Source organism: Harpia harpyja, chromosome 22, assembly GCF_026419915.1.
Source record: "Harpia harpyja isolate bHarHar1 chromosome 22, bHarHar1 primary haplotype, whole genome shotgun sequence".
NCBI classification, from domain to species: domain Eukaryota; kingdom Metazoa; phylum Chordata; class Aves; order Accipitriformes; family Accipitridae; genus Harpia; species Harpia harpyja.
In genome coordinates, this window is record NC_068961.1 from 8739696 (window position 1) to 8757338 (window position 17643).

The 17643-nt window shown below is 42.0% G+C and overlaps 1 protein-coding gene across 3 annotated transcripts in view; it reads left to right on the plus strand.

The window, feature by feature from the left end:
• DHRSX (dehydrogenase/reductase X-linked) overlaps positions 1–17643 on the plus strand; it is a 169943-nt gene that overhangs the window by 103275 nt on the left and 49025 nt on the right. For all 3 annotated transcript variants that reach the window (XM_052773610.1, XM_052773611.1, XM_052773612.1), the window contains one exon: positions 5085–5186. In XM_052773610.1, the coding sequence (XP_052629570.1) occupies positions 5085–5186 (102 nt within the window). The remainder of the gene's footprint in view (positions 1–5084; positions 5187–17643) is intronic.

The window sequence follows — 17643 nt, forward strand, 5'->3', positions numbered from 1 at the left end:
CCACTATAAGGTCTCCCCAGAGCCTTCTCTTCTCCAGCCTGAACAACCTCAACTCTCGCAGCCTGTCTTCGTAGGAGAGGTGCTCCAGCCTCCTGACCATCTTTGTGGCCCTCCTCTCGACCCGATCGAGCAGGTCTATGTCTTATGGTGGGGGCCCCAGAGCTGAATGCAGTACTGCAGGTGGGGTCTCACGAGAGCGGAGTAAAGGGGGAGAATCCCCTCCCTCGACCTGCTGGCCGCACTGCTTTTGATGCAGCCCAGGATATGGTTGGCTTTCTGGGCTGCAAACGCACATTGCTGGGTCTTGTTGAGCTTTCTCATCAACCAACTCCCCCAAGTCCTTCTCCTCAGGGCTGCTCTCAATCCATTCTCTGCCCAGCCTGTACTCGTGCTTGGAATTGCCCCGACCCATGTGCAGGACCTTGCACTTGGCCTTGTTGAACTTCATGAGGTTCACACAGGCCCACCTCTCAAGCCTGTCAAGGTCCCTCTGGATGGCATCCCTTCCCTCCAGTGCGTCAACCGCATCACACAGTTTGGTGTCATCGGCAAACTTGCTGAGGGTGCCCTCGATCCCACGGTCCATGTCACCAACAAAGATGTTAAACAGCACCTGTCCCAGTACTGACCCAGAGGAATGCCACTCATCACTGGTCTCCACTTGGATGTCGAGTCATTGACCACAACTCTTTGAGTGCGACCATCCAGCCAATTCCTTATCCACCGAGTGGTCTATCCATCAAATCCATGTCTCTTCAATTTAGAGACAAGGATGTCATGCAGGACAGTGTCAAATGGATTTTCAAAGTCCAGGTAGATGAAGTCCGTTGCTCTTCCCTTATCCACCAATGCTCTAAGCCCATTGTAGAAGGCCACCAAATTTGTCAGGCAAAATTTGCCATTACTGAAGCCATGTTGGCTGTCACCAATCACTGCCTTATCTTCCATGTGCCTTAACATAGTTTCCAGGAGGATCCACTCCATGATCTTGCTGGGCACAAAGGTGAGACTGACTGGCCTGTAGTTCCCTGGGTCTTCCTTTTTTTCCCTTTTTAAAAATGGGGGTTATGTTTCCCCTTTTCCAGTCAGTGGGAACTTCCCCAGACTGCCAAACAATTTTGGCATGTTTCAGTTTGCTTCCTGTTGTTGCACATCTTCTTTTTGCTCATACCTATCCTGTACAGAAAACCTTTTGCCGTCGTTGTTTCTGAAAAGTGCTTCAAGTCCCATTGCTAGTTCAAGTTCAGGTTTGGTCATTTGCTCATGTTATTAATCACTGGTCTTTATGAATTAAGACATTTAAAAAATTGTCATGCTTAGTATATTTGTGCATGCTTCAGAATATTCTAGAAACTAACCATTGACCTTAGCTTCTAACTGTGTATTTTTCTTCAGTACACTGATAAAAAAATTAAACACTTGGACCATGGGACAAAGAGACTCGGTTTCTGTTCGAGACCCTGCCACTGAGTCAGCACATGACTTGGAGCCGTGTTTTGGCATTCTTTCTCGAGTGGAATGGCACCTCGGTCGGCACAGCACTCGCGCCAGTGAAACCGCTTCCCTAGCAAAGAGCTGCCATGCACGAATAAGCACAAACAAGAGCTCTGGCCATTAATGTTTCTGCCCTGTGAGCAAAAAGAAAAGTTTGGGGGTTGATTTGTTTGTTTGTTTTCCTTTCCAAAGCATGTTCTGATCTTTGATGGCAAGTGCTTTACAAATACTGAATATGATGACACGCTTCCCAAGTAAGCAAGTAAATAAGCTTAGTAATGATAGCCTTGGCCTAGTATGCCATTAGTCTGGGCACTGTACAGTCATAATGAAGGACAGCATTTGCTCTGCAAAACTACAAAATTGAGGGAGGGGAGATCAGACAAATGCAGCAAAAAGTTAATTCCCAGGAAGGATGAGATTGCACCGGTCAGGCTGAAAAGCACTCACCTGGGCACACCGGTTGTCTAACCACCATTGTTGGCAATGCAGAAAAGGACAATTTCAAGGTCAGATGAAGGGAGAGGTTAAAATTTAGCTTAGTGAATATTCTCAGGCGCCTGTTTTTCTTACACATATAGCGGCATTAGCAAAATCCAGTAGAGTCAATGTTACCACAGTCCACACGGGTGGTGAAGAAGTGGTTGGACCCTGCGCTGTGCCACAAAATATTACAGCTAATGAAAGTCCAATGCCTTCTATACCAAGGTGAATATTTTGTATTAAAAAGGACTCCTCCATTGGCAGTGTGAGTGGCTGCCTCCTAAGAAGCTGATCATGCCTTCCCTAATCTCTTTCCTTGATGAGCTGCCTGGAGAGGTAGAGCAACAGGAGAGTCAGCATAAAGCTTCACCTAGGTCTTTACTCCATTTGTTGTTGCACTAGTTACTAATAAGTTAGTACGACCAGGTTTTGTGTATCTGAGCAATTACAGTGCCATTCATGTGGTTTTATGTAGCTGCCAGGCCACAAGAGGAATGACCTGAACAACTCTCTTATTTTACAGGAGTTAATAACTTTTGCATTTCCTTACCATCTCCAGATGCAGGACATCAGTGAAATTAAACAAAATTGCAGACCTCCTAAAGGTCTATAGGGAGCTCAAGAAATTGTCCAGTGTTATTCATGGGTCAGTGTTGTTGAAATGGTATGACTTTACAGCCATTTTGAAAAAATGTATTTACACTATCTTAAAACTGGAATCTAAGTGTTCTTTAAAAAAAAAAAAATGGAAAAGGCCACTGAGTAATTTATATAAATCCACTAAGACAATTTCAGGGGACTAATACTGTCTAGATTCAAAATACATAAGGATTATTAAAGCCCCATACTGTAAAACTGAAGGGAACTGAAGGAACTGTTCTCCTGTAAAGGATTTTAATAACAGCTTGATTGTCTTCTGTTATTTATCTTGCTGTTGTGCCTGCAGGCCTTCCTAAACTCATAGTGTGCAGACATACTATAAAGAGGCATTGCAGCTCACAGCCTCGGTTGTGGCAGGATGAAATAGTTTGGTGAACATCACTGGTGGACTGGGGAAAAGAGTAAGAGGAAAGGTCTCTTGTTGCAACCTGCCTTGGAGCCTGTTTACCCAATAGTTTAATGTTCCTGTCAGAAAGGCTTGGTTTAGCATGTGTGAGAAACTATGTATCTTTAATTTCCTCTTCTTTTAAAGGCTGCTTCTTTCCTAAGAAGAGGTGGGGGAAGCCATGTGCAAGGAAGGGGATGGCTGCTCCTTCTTGTGGAGCACAGGGGAGCAGCCCTTGGGCCACGAGGTGGGAAGGCAGAGGGGAGCGGGGAAAATGCAGTGAGGATCTGGAGCCCCAGTCTGTCCTGGGGACCGGGTACCTGGGCAGAGGTTGCCACAGCTCGGGAAATCTGGGAGTTTGTTGAAATCAAACCGGACAGTAAGGGCTCACCCTGCGAGGACACAGTGAGCAAGGGGAGCATGCTTTGTACAGCCTTCACCTTTCTTTCTGCTGGACTTAGTCACTGGAGGTTGCTCAGTACTGTCTGACTTTCTCAAGTTGAAACACCTTTTGGTCTTTCTTGGAAAATTCACTTTACGGAAGAGGTTCAGGCAAATCCACCTCAGAGCCCTAGTGTAGTGACTCCGGCTGGGGTGGAGTTGACAATATCTAGCTGACTTGGAGTCCCACCATGACATGTAGCAAACCAGAAGAGAGAATAACATCTGCACTAGAGACTCACATTTTCTTACTTAAAACATAGCTAATGCTGAAACAAACCAAAGGCCTGGCATGCAATATGTATACTTTCTAAAAGGCTAAAACAGGTGAACGAGGTCACAATTTTCTTTCTTCTTCCACTTTGCAGAGTTTCTAAGGAATTTGGATTGTTTGTGTGGGGATAGCTACTGCTGTTGGGGGGGAGCACCACTTGTTTTCACTTCATAACCCTGGTTGTGGCTGTCATGCAAGGCAAGGCAACTGATGAAGCAGTGCTTTGAGAGTCGGGGGGTGAAAGCTGAACAACTGCAACAGAAGGAGAATTTTCAGACCTGATGGGTTGAAAGTTATTGGGGGATTTAACTAATCTTTTTTTATTTCAATTAATTAATTTTGTAGTGTTCTAATGAAGGTCAATGGCTGACTAATGCTTTGGACAAAGGATGCTTTTGTTAGAGACATGTTTTCTTGGAAATAAAAACATACCAGTGGTAAATATATTTTGAGACACTGACAGCCTGCCCATTGACCAACATCATTGGCGTAGGCAGACTGCTGACCCCTTGTCCCCTACCACCCTGCCCCTTGACCGACATCGGCAGCGTAGGCAGGATGCTGCCCACAGTCTCCATGTGAGGTATGATCCTCTCAAATCACACTGCCATTGCTGGAGCCAAGGGGTGGCACGCCTGTTACCCACATTCAAAAGGCATTTACGGGACTGGTTGTTGCTGCCAGGTGACCCGGACACCAAGTGTCCCTGGATGTCCACCAGAGTCACGGCATCACTTACAATGCCATGTTTGCTATCAGTGATTGGATGAGTGGCTGTATGGGCACGCTGTTGCTCATCTTTCCTAGTGCCTCAATAAAGCTTTGTTTTATAACATGTTGTCAGACTCCATCACTGTTCGGACCACAGACACTCAGTAGATAATCTGGAAAAAAACATAGGGCAGCATATTTGGTGTCAGAAACACAGGGAAGCATTGTGGTGCCTGATGTGGCTTCTCCTCTCCCCATTTGATTTCCGGCTGTCATGTCTTGATCATCTCAGCGCTGAAGAGCTGCAGCCCCTCTTCCTAAATGGTAGCAGTAGGAAAAACAGTAGGACTGGGATATATTTGCTCTGTTTGATACCCTTCTTCACCTCCTGGAAGCAGCATTCCTCATATTTGCTCTGTGAAGAATCAATAGTTTAAAAATAGAAATGGAGGAAGGAAGGAGAAAGAAGGAACCTTCTGAGACCAGCTTCACCCATAATTTCCAAGAGCCTGGTTTATTTTTAAAATCTTTACTTTCCTGGTGACATTATCACAGCAGTCCTTGTTGATGTCTGTAAGTGTGGTTTTATATCATTGTAACTGACTTTGTTTTTGTTCATCTCTGCTTCTCTTCCAGTGGAGTTTTTATACTGTGATTTGGCTTCCATGAAGTCTATACGGCAATTTGTGCAGCGGTTTAGAGCAAAGGATTGTCCACTCCATGTCCTGGTGAATAATGGTGAGTTCTGTTTTTTTCTTCACATGTCTGCAGGGGAAGATGTGACAAATGGGGCTCTCGTCTATCACTTCACATTTCAAATCGATTATCTGAACCATATGGCAGGTTACAATATGGCTGCATTAACAGGGATGTCTTTCTAGGAGTTAAATAGCATTTTTTGGAGAGATTGTCAGATGAGCAGACTGAACACTTCAGTGCCATCCCTGCTCTTAATGTTACTGCAAGTCTTGTTCCTTTGCTGTCTTTTGTAGCTCTCCAGCACTAAAAATCGCATGATTGCACAAGAATCTGAGCATCCCTAATAAAAAAAGAAAAAAAAAAAAAAGGAAAGGAAAGCTGTACTTTATGTCTGTAGAAAACCAGTCCTTTCACCTTTATTTACTTTCTCTCCCCTTATATTTTCCTTGTATGAACACATGCGTTTCCTGCGGCTGCCTGGTGAGCTGGGTTGGGGGGTTAATCCAGCTGAAATATAATCTAGCAAATGATCCAGCAACCTCAGAGCAGTCACTGCTTAGATGAAGGTGCTGCTGGAAAGTTGTCCATAAAGCTGCATCCTCAGTGGTCAGAGAACAAATTAAAAGGACAACATTTATCTTTCATTCATACAATTACCAAATGAATCTCATTACTCTTAGGGATTTTAACTTTTGTTATTCACATACTTGCCATCTAATTATGTTTTATAGCCACAGTATTTTTGGAAACCAGCCCGTACAATAATTTTCCTCCAAAAACCCTGCATGCTCTGCATGTGCTTTCCTAAAGGGGAATTTTAACCTGTCTATTTAACTAGGGGTAAACCCCGCCAGCAACAATTTAGGCTTCTTTTAGAAATTTTCTGCTGTTATATGCTGCTGTTCTTGTTTTCCCAATTATTTGCATGTATTTTTATTAAGACATCCCAAAGAACATTTTCTGTTTTCCTGTGCACCCCTCAGTCCTAGTGAGGGCAAATGTGCTGTAAATAAATGGGTTTGTTACATCTGTTGATGCCTTAAAGAGCTCTCAGTAACACAAGCAAATATCATAATAAAAATTCAAGAGTATTTTATTTCCTGATTGATATGAAACATTAATTAAATGTTCAATTAAATGTTCATTTTTATTTGATTAGCCAAAAAAGCCTACCATTATTATTTTAATTGTGCAATAATTAAAGGTAGTGGATATTTAATCCTGGTTACAAAATCTTTTCAGTTTTACATGCCTACTTTTAAAGATGCAGAGTACAAACTGTTACATAGATGGGAAGAACACTATTTGAAAAAACAGCATTTTGTGGAAAAAAAGGGGTTTGAGTTCTATGTACCCGTCAGGCATCCCCTGCCCTCCACCGGTTGTCTGCAGAAGCAAAGCCAGGACTGTGGAACAGGGGCTTGTGGGCAGCTTGGGGGAGAAATGGTAGGGCTGAAGCAACAGCACAGCTGGGAAGCCCTCTTGAATAAAGGATTTTGTTCTGCCCTAGCTGCTGCTGAAGCAGGATGGATGAAAATTGCAGTTAAATATATCTTCTTAATCAAGAAACAAAGTTATATGAAAATAGATCTCCTAATGTGGCTAATATGATAAGAGACCAAAGAGTGTAGGCCCAAAGTTGCTTTTAAGAAAGAAGCTTGAGACTAATATTTGTCTGAATCAGTCTATTTTTTCATGACCTGCAAAAAGGGCATTTGATTTCACTTACAGTTGGTTACCAAACACAGTTGGCAAGAGAAATCTGTTGTTTGAGAAAATCCTGTTAGAAACTACAATGAAATGAATAGTCCGACTCTGCTTTTTGCAGAATATTTAACAGAATCACAGAAGCAATCACATCCAAAGCTGCCGTAAAGACTCCTGTATAATTAGGTTAGTCTCCAACCATTATGTGGCAAGTCACCAGCCTTCGCTTCTGAAAGCTCTTTCCCGCAGTTTGTTTTTTTCAGTCCTTTTTGTTTGGTCTTGTAAATAATCTGTAGCATTTAGTTTTGTTACTAGTTTCGTAATGAAAGCCCAAGTGATTTCTTGGTACACAAGAGGAAAATGAACATACCTAATGGAGGAGAAATGGCCTGATGCAAAAACCTTTGAACAGCTTCGCTTGGCTTTCCATCAGTGTTGAGCACATCCAAGACAAATGCTGACGTTTGGGCTAACTGGTGGGCTTTTCCTTTTCCCTTTCCCTTCCTCTTTCATTTTTTTGGTAATTTTTTTCACTGTAACACAATGCACTAAAGAGCAAGTTTCAGTCCATCGTGGACTACAGGGCTGGAGGCACTACTCACTCAAAAGCCTCATCACAGTTGCCAGCTCCACTAGCTTCACTGCATGATCCCCTGGACACAAGCTTGGGTGCCTGGAAGAGGACAATGCTTGCAATATTTAAATGTCTGATGGGAGTGGGTTGTTGAGCATGTTGTCAGTGAGTGTGTATGCTTTCTGTCAGAAAACTGTTGTCAATAGGAGGCATTTTGCATGTCTTGCAGAACATCTCATAATGACATGATTGATTTTCTTATGTCTCAGTGTATGCATCTAGAACAGTAGGTTTCTTAGTATCACCTAGTACTTTCTTATTTCTTACAGATCTTGAAGCTCTAGCATTCTTGATATGAAGAGGTATTTTTATTTTTTAGCATATAGGGAAGAACCTGTGGGCCAGGCATGTGCACAGTGCATCTGTACGCAGTCATATGCTTTTAAGAGTCTGACCCAAAGTCTGTTGGGGCTAATGGAAAGTCTCCATTAGGTTTTGAAAATCAGACTTTGTGTGGGTCCCATGACTTCTGAATCAGACCATTGGCAACCTAATAAGAATTCTCCTCTCTATCTTCATAGGACCAAGTGTTTTATTATCAAGGACTGTACCCTTTTATTACATTTAATGTAAAAATGCCAAGAACTGTTACACTGCATTTTTTTGCACGGTATATTAGTATTATTTACTTCTTTAAATCAAAATCTTTTAAATTGAATGTTATAATCATGTCTGTACATTAGTGATCTTTCCACATCTTATATCCACAAATATGTATCCTTATGTGAAGATACATGATATTTGTTGTGGGCTTGTGTGAACCTATCAAAAAGCCAAACATTTCAAGATGAACTGAGGAAAGTTCTAACATTATACAATAATGCAAACTATGAAATTAACATGGAAATATTATTAAAGACAGGTGATTTGACATGAATTACTGTGCTAGGTGAATAATCAGTAGTCCATGTCTGACCAAAGATCATTATGAAATTCAGCAGTTTTCCAGGTCACTGGTGATTTTTTAAAAAAATGTATCTCCATCAGTTGCTCTCCATCACTTGCCTAGCTCAAGGATCTAGTTGGAAATTAAATTAATACTGAAATCCTGAGTTTCAAAGTATTCTTCTAGAGCTAGACACCCAGGTCCCACAAAAATTTCAGTAAGTTTCAGATATCCAACTAATTCAGGCACTTTAAGAAGTCTTAGGTGAACATTTAGGGTGTTCAAAAAGGAGATTAGTGCACTAGAGTCACCTCCTCTCTTTTCGTTATACCTGATTTTAGCATATACATTTAACTTTCTAGTTTATAATTTAAAAGGAAAAATTTGGTTGAATGCACGCATTATTTCAGCTGACAAATAAAGGCCTGTTGTTCCATTACTATGCTTTCTGCATCAGTAATATGCATGCTCAGCTCTTGGTTTTTAAAATAAACAAAACATATTAAAGATGCAAATAGAGTATTACATAAACATTTTTTTAAAATATAATGTGCTAGTGCTAAAAAGAGAAAAATGCTATGACACAGAAAACAAATTCATTTTCTGTGAAAAAAAAAAAAGTAAGCTAAAAAGCTGAACTATGAGCCACAGAAAGACAGATGCAGTACAAACAGTTTAGAAAACTTAATCTGACAGAAGGTCAGAAGAATATGTCTTCCAGTCCTCTAATTAGCAATTGGGTGCCAATTTTTTGGTTTTGTTTTTGAAAAGAACTGTGTCTTTGTACAGTTGAAAAGCATTTAGCAAATTACAGCATGTACACTTCTGTAATTATTTAATACATTCATTAAAGTGGTATTGCTGTTAAGAGCATTAGAAAGTCTGCTATCTTCCTTAGGTTGCAAAAGGGAGAGATAGTAAAACACTCCATAAAATTCCATGAGCAGTAGTCACTGTTTCACGCCAGAGAGGTTTTTTCTAACTTGCAGTCAGTCATTTTCTTTGTGTGCCAGAAATGTTTCTCTGCACCTTGTAGTTACTGTTTTTACTTATACATTGTTTACAGTACTGAATGATCTTAAAACCAGGAGAGTGAACACCAAAATCACAACATCTTTAGTGATAACAGAATACCTACAGATACCAAACATGCACGGTCTAACTCATTAACAATGAAATACCAACTACCTTCTCTGTTGCAGTTCATCGAATGGTTTGTGATTTTGGCTACAGGTTAGGAAAGGAGGGGGAGAAAATGACAAGGACATTTAGTATATTCCTTGGCTTGCACACAAACACAAAGAAAGAACTTAGAGATTTCAGGATATTATTAGCCTATTGTAGACAGATTGCAGTTAATATATTTCAAGTTGAAGCCTATCTAAGCCAATTTAAAATCAATATTTCTGAACCGCTGGCTAATTCACACGTTCATATTTCGTACTTCGTGGATCGTCTGAGAAATCTCAGTCTCTTGATAGAATGAATAAGTCTCTATAAGCTTCCCTCTTTAGTTGCTAGGGCACAATAAAAGCTGTATCAGTAGGTAAGTACAGACTATAAGATGAAAAGGAAAGAAACCCCAGAGAAGTAGAAATTCACTGGAGAAGACCTTGAGGCAAAGTTAGTGAGGAGCGTTGCTGTTGACTCCAGTAGAACTTTGATTTAATCAAAAATAATGCCTCTCCTCCAGCCACACAGGAAGGCTGTGGTGAACTCAGGACCCAGTATCTCATGAATCTTGTTCCAGTGCCTTGCTTACAGCATCATGTTTCATCTTTATCCTTCCTTGAAGAGAAATCAGAGCAATACGTAAGCAAAGCTGAGATGGAAAAGGTGTAGAGGGACAGGGAGAAAGAGAGAGGAGGACAAGCAGAAGGGCAAGTGGCCCTTTATCTGGATATAATGGATGATAGATACTAGACATCATGGGAGAGCTGGGCCTTTGGGAGATGTTTAGAGCTGGAAAAGGTAATTTGAGGTGGTGGTGGGGGTTGGCTTAAAATGGATATTCCATGGATGATGGGCAAAACTAGAAGATTTGTAAGGACACTAACATGGGGCATTTATGTGTTCTAAAATGAGAAGATACTCTCAGAGCCATATTTTTTGAAGAAGCTCGGTTCATGATAGATGCCATTTACTCAGATTTTTCAGAAGAGGTCATCTTTATAAGAGAGATGACTGGAAAGTATGGGGAGGCTGGCTGATCACACTGCTCTTTACAGGTATTAGGTGCTTTGGGTACTGGAAGTAACTTGTCTGGGCACATGTGTCAGAGCACCATGATACTGCTGTCGGCATCCAGCCCAGCTTGTTTAGAGCAACTGAGGGTTGTGCAATGCCAACTTTTACCTAGTGCCCAGATTTTTAGCCGCAGTCATCAGCTAGAGCTTTTATTATACTTGAATAGCATTGTTGTCTACCAGAATGATATGTATCCTGTATAAAGATATCAGATTTCTTACAAAAGGTTTATTTTTTATTAGAAGATCTAATAAGTTGGAAGAGTAACTTTAGGCTACTTCTGACTTTTCATTCATGAAAATCCTGACTTTTGTTTGATACTATCTTTGTCTTTGTAATTATTTCAAAGCTTTTTCTGTGTCTGTGATATCAAACACTTTGTGAAAAGGGAACTATCTCAGACTCCACATGCTTCAGGTTCTTGACCCATTTGCTTCTATGTCCTGAATGTGAATGTTTTATCAGTGGAAGACAGATACAAAATTCAGCTATTGATGGATTAGGAAACCCAACCGGTTCTACTTAAGTGTGTGGAACATTTGCCAGTGGCTTTTCTGAGAGGCAGGAGTGAGCCATGTTTTATTCTTACCTAATCCTTTCATAGCTTTTAGGTAAAAATATTTTTTATACAAATTGCAAAACAAGATATTTCTTCTAAGAGAACTTCCTGTTGAATTAGAAAGCTGTGACTGACTTTCTTATTTTCTGATTGTGATTGGGATAACTCACCATTGTGCCAACTCAAATAACCAGTTACTGAGCATATTTTTAGGAAACAAAGTTTTTTTTTCCAGCCAGACCCAATTATGAATGCTCTGATTTATTTTAGTGTAAAAACAAAACCTCAGTTATGGATTGTATTGTCTTTTTTTAACTGATACATTTTCCAAGGAACTAGCCTGTGCTTTCTGTGTTTGCTATGTAGCAGCATGACATTGAATCAGAAAGTGAATCTGTTCTTAAGGAGGTATTGCAGCCTGTTCAGTTTTGTGCTGATCCTACCAAGATTTGGCTGTTGTTTTCACAGTCCTTGTAAGTGGATTGTCTGCATTTTTTTCTTTTTTTTCTTTAACTTACTGATGAACTAAGAGCTTGTCTTTTCTGGAAAGATGCACTGCTTTTTCTTCTTTGGCACAGCTAATACAGTCCACTTCTCCCTTGTGGGCATTATAGGTGGGTCTGGGAGCACTGGCAGTAGACATTACTCAATTTTCAGTTCCTTACTAGTTAGCCAAACTTTTAATGTTTGGGCTAAGAGTTTCCATGCCAAGTATTTGCCTTAGGCTAATTTATTTTTATTTAATTTTTTGTAATGCCAGATAAAAGAGTTTATCTGTTTCCAACAATGATAAGAAAAACATCTTAGGGGTTTTTTAATGTCAAAAATGATGGCAAGTTTCTTTAGAAAGGCTCTGGTGTTATCACAGTTTGGAATGGGGACTTGAATGCAGGCAAGATGCTGCCTTTGTGTCAGAGGTGGCTGCACCTTCCGCCACCTGTGGAATATTCCCATGATGGGTTGAGTCCGAAGCCTGTAAAGCACTGCAGTTTGAAAATGGTCTTTTACATTTTAATCACTAAAGATTTTGCTTGTACCAAGCACATCCTGAGTTGAGACTGAGCGGGTCTTTCTGCTGGAATCACAACCCTGAGCCATGGTGGGAAGTACTATGTGCAGGCAAATGGACCGGCACCGAGGCTGGGCACCATCATCCCATCTGCTCCCCGTGGCTGCCTCTGAGCTGGGGTGGAGATGGGCACTGTGGCTCACTTCAGGCTCCTCTTGGTCTCTCCACTGTCCAGAGTCGGGGCCTGGGTCTTCTGTGACAAGTTTCCGTCCCATGAAAAGCAGACTACGGGGTGGGGAGAGGTAGACGGGAGGTGATGGGTATCTGGGTTTTACCTTGATATACGGTTGGAACATGACTGTGGAGCTGGGATGTGATTACAGCACTCTCAGGACCTAAATGTCTTGCCAGACACTAGCTGGTGAGCTGATGTGGATGGTGACCTCAATTGGCTAGTGACCACATCTTTCTGGAAGCGCTGGGTCTTGCATTTTTAGGCATAATGACAAAACCTGTAGCGTGGAAGAGGAAGAAGCCTGGTTTGAATGCAGATGGGACAAGACCGTAACTTCCAAGAGAGGCAGATCTATACAAGAAGCAAGGCAGTTAAGACTGGGAGGTTATAAAGGACAGACAGCAGAAGATGAAGTTAAGAGTTGATGGGGGGGAACAGGACTGTCAGGTGGGAACCATTAGGATGGGGGAAAATTTGATGGCAATACATTTGAGTTTGCTGATTGAAAGACAGAATTAGACTGTGAATGTAACATATATTCTTGTTCAATATCAGGAAATCCGTAAGAGAGCAAGTATGGGGGAGGGAGCTGGGATGGGTAGTGAGGACGAAGAGAGGCATTAGGTATGTCTGAACTGTAGGAGAGGTCTCAGTCAGAGTTTGCAAGTGCTTAGACACCACATAGTTCACAAGGATTGAGTCCTTATCTTGAGGACTAGTCTCTGTTGTGCACAAACTGATTGAACCTTTTCTTGCAGTGAGGGAGTTCTTGTCTCTTTTTTGCGAGTTTACTAACGTTTAACAGAGATGAGAATTATCCCCCCCGCCATGGGGACATGATTGGAGCCTTGTTCTTCTGTTTGGCCACAGACCTCAACGTAACTTGTAGAAAATAATTCTCATCTACCCCAGCGTCACAACTGGTTGACACTGAAGAGGGGATGAGGAAGCTGGTGGGAGCCTCAGAGCCATGGATTGTGGCCCCGTAAGGAAACCAAGGAACGAGGGAAGAACGAGCCAGGCATGTGACTGGCAGATGCCTACAGGATGCAGAGTGAGATCTATGAGATTCAGACACAAAGGAGCTAGAGTGGCTGGGTAAGAAAATTAGGGAGAACGAACTTACCGTTTGCAGGGAAGCAGAGAGGCAGATGAAGCTGATATGTGTGTCTGGGGCTGAGCCTCTCCCCTCTTTCCCGCACACATGCTGTTCTTGATAAGATCAGCGTTGGGTCACTGGATTCTGGGGGTAAGGGAGGGAGGGGAGCACAGCCCAGAGCTTTGGCTGGGAAGCAGCACACCGTCCTTGGCTTTGGCAGGGCCATGTATTTTGGCTGGCACAGAGAGTTGGAGAAGTTGTCAGGAAGCCAGTGTGTGGAAATGGCAATGGGCGGTGCAGAGCCCCTTGCAAGGGAGCGGGAGGCAGGAGCTAGTGGGAACTTGCTCGGTGCTGGAGCAGATGCTCAGGCAGACTCCTGTGGAGAAGTTGTTCTGGGAAGAGGCAGGAGAGACCGAAGTCTCTGGAGATGGCTCTCCTCCACAGCCCGAGGCTGGGTCCCAGTGCTGCCCTGCTCTTTATCAAACCCATTTTCACAGTGGCAAGTCCCCTCCAGGGAAGGTCGATGCACGGGACACTGTCCCGCCACTGATGCCAGACAGGCTGACAGCAAATGTCCTTGCATCTCCCCAAGGGTCAAATGCATTGGTGTGGACTCTAAGTGTCATCTAGGTGTCATCGTTACGCCATGGGGTAAAATCCCTTGCTTTGCTTCTGTTTCCTCCTAGTTTGCTTTAGAAAACTGCATATACGTATATACAGAGCTCCAGAAGATACTAGGCAGTGCAAGAGACTGAACTCCCTCTGGGGAGACAGGAGGTAGGGCCGTAGCATTGGAGAGCTGTACCAAGCTTCATTTGTATTTTTTTTTATTTTTCTTCTTAACTGTTTGGATTTTTGCCGTTTCAGCTTTCATATGCTGTTGATCTGGCTTCTCTGTATGGTGCTGTCTAGACTGTTTTCTGGGATACCAGTAGGTGTGCAGCATACCAGTAGCGCTGGGCTCTGGGTTACGGATGTAGCTTAGCAAGCAGTATGTCGCAGCAGGGCTGTAAATTCACCTCTCTGCAGCCCAGGTGAGGCATACCTGTAAAAAGCAGTTATGTTGGTACACTTGTGTCTCCAGTGGGCACTTCTGGGGGCATTTCTTCTAATAAGGCATTGCACCTTCTCATTGCTCACTAGCCAGGAGGGATCCACAGGACAGGCATGTTCTGGGATAGCATTGCTCAACTGAACGAGGTGGAACAAGCAATCTAGTATAGGCAGCCTAGCCAGGGATGCTGCTCTATGCTTATTTTGATAGTCACTCCACTATAGCTGTTCCTATTCAGGAGAGAAGTGGGCTATACTATTTCATACATAGATAGATCCACCCATAGATCTTTTGGTGTATGGGTGTGCAGAGCAGAGCGGTTTTGACGCTCTGTTAAATGAGGTGGGTTGCTTTGTGTGGCTGCATTCATGGGATGGAAAATGCTGCTAAATGAATCAACTACACTAGTACAAAGCCTGTGTGGAGAAAAGGGTTTGTGCTTTTACTTGGAGTTACTGTCTCTATTAATTTTCACCCTTGGGAACTTTTTGGTACAGTATGTATCTCTTCCTTGTAAATAGCAAGAATGGGTGAACGGGATTATATAGGCTCACCTCCTGCTGTAAAGGTGTTACATGTAAGTGTATGCAGCTGACCTCTTGCGTTGTTTGCCCAACCTTTGGGTTGCTGGGAATGAAAGGACTTGCATGTGGGGGCACTGCCTCCAAACCCTCTTCTGTGAGCCTGGCTGAGAAGGAAGGCATTTTGTTCTGCATGTGAAAAAGAGATTTTAAATCTTTCTTTTGTAGTGGGTTTGAGAGAACTGCCTTTAAAAAACTCCAAGTAGCTCTCTGTAAATAAATCTAGATGAGCGAAATACTTGTATTTTTGAAGCTCTTAGAACATATTTTATAATGGAGCTGAAGGATGTCTTTGCTGTGGGAGGTACAGGAATTACAGCAATGTTTACCATCATCTGCAGTACAAGCATGGTACAAATTCTCCTGTATAATCCAATAAAAATATGGTATGCCTGTACTGTAATATTTACAACTGTCGTAAACATTTTGGTTGTACTGTGTGCAGTATCAGATCCATTATGCTCTTAAATTCACATAAGACTAATTCATTGATGGATCCCAAACTGAGAGTTTCATTAGAAACTTTTATAGAAAATTGTGATAAATGACTGTTTACAAAGACAGTTCTCTAGAGGTGTGTTCATTCTTTGCGAGAAAAATATGACTATTGCCTAGTCATAAAAGTAAAAAAGGGTGGAATTTTTTTATTCATTATAGCTAATTAAAATGTGTATAATTTGAACATATTACAATAAATGCATAACTGCAGCACATTGGAAGGTATTACTATATCTATAAGAAGAACAGTTGTTCAGCATAGTTATGCAGCAAAATATTTTCCTTATTCTAATTTATTTCTACTCTTGAAAACTCACACATCGATGTGTCATCTAGGCAATTTTCTGCATGCATACTGTCAGTCTTTTGCCTGAATATTTCAATAACAGCTAATCAATGACAAAGTAAAAGCTTATGTTCAGCTTCCTTATTAATTCATTTTCTAATGCCATGCTGATATCAGTGACATTTTTAAAAATAAATCTGTAAACAATCCAGCTAAATCAGAGGGAAAAATGTATAAGAAAGTTATATCAGAACTGAGGTGTTTGACATTAATGGTCTGTGTGCTGCCACTTCAAATTTGACATGCACTCCAAAAAACTGAGGAGACTGACTATTGAGAATCAAAATCAGAAAGATACTGGGTTGTATGGATTCCATACCAGAAGAATAAGCAAAATCATTCTTATTTTACAATGAGGAAGTAAAAAAAAAAAAAAAAGGCATTTTTTAATGTTTCAAGTAGTATTGGATTAATTGAAAGAATTAAAAATAGAAGCAGCTTTCATTCTTTGAGTTAGCATTTGGGGCCCTTGAGTAAAGCTGATGATGTTTCTGGACAAAAGAAAATCAATAGCATGTCACTTTTAGGATCTACTGAATGTTAGGTAGTTAATAATTTAAAAAAGAGAGCTTGCTGCTACACTTACAAGGTTTTCCCTTTTGTCAGAGAAGCAACCAGGTTCAGTTGCCTGTTGGGTATTCCTTTGTATGCTTGCTCTCAGTGAATTAAAATGTCATCTTCTCAAATAAGAGAAACTGCCCTCAAATTGCAGGGCAAGATTTTTCGATAGCCTTGATATGAACCACCTCAAAGATGAGGACCTTTAAAAAAAAAAAAGTCTTTCAAGGGTTTTTTGGATTAATATTATTTGACCAGCTCTTGAAGACAAAAAGGGAATTGTAGTAGCAGCAAATGCGAGCTGAGGTGATTGTGCCTGCTCAAGGACTTGACCACAATTTCTACTCAGAGGAAGCTCCTGAAGAATGAGCAAAATAATTTTCGGGAACGTGTATCTTAATGGTTGTGCATTGCATGAGTAAAACTTTTTTCCGTCTCCCGACCTGAGCTCAGATCTGATTTTTGCTTCCAGGACAAGAAGCACAGATGGTGGAAACTAATTGGGGTGAAGGGCAAAGCCTCTGTGTGCTCTTGAAATCCCGTGCCTCTCCGGAGGTCGAGGGGGCGGTTGCTGTAGCACAGGCATCCTCAGGCTGATGGGAGCGGTGACAGCCTTCCCCGGGTTTGCCCGCTCATCGTGATGCAAAGCTGAATGGCTGTAGCAGCCGTCTAACGCACTTGTCTCTGGACAAATTCCTCCGTCTGACTCAGCCAACAGAACTGTGTGTGTGTGCATGGAGGGGTCCTATAGTGAGCCCTGTAGCAGCCCCGGCAGATGCAGAAGCAGCATTTGGTGTTCACATCAGCTTTGCTGTGCCAGGGCTGGTTTGTGTTGGCTGCCTTTTCGTGGGCTTGCATTTTACCAGTGTTGCTGCAAATAGACCTCTGGCAAACTTCTTCCTCCTGCCTTTTCCAAGTGTCACAGCTTTGCAGGGCACAATGGGCCTCAGAGAGATGCAAATCATTTCCTTGTACCAGCCCCAGTGCTCAGAGATGCAGCAATGTTCCCATCTGCCCTCCAACAGCTTGTGCTAAGCTCTGTCTCTGCTAAAACTTGCACTGTAGCAGGCTGAGACTTGGTCT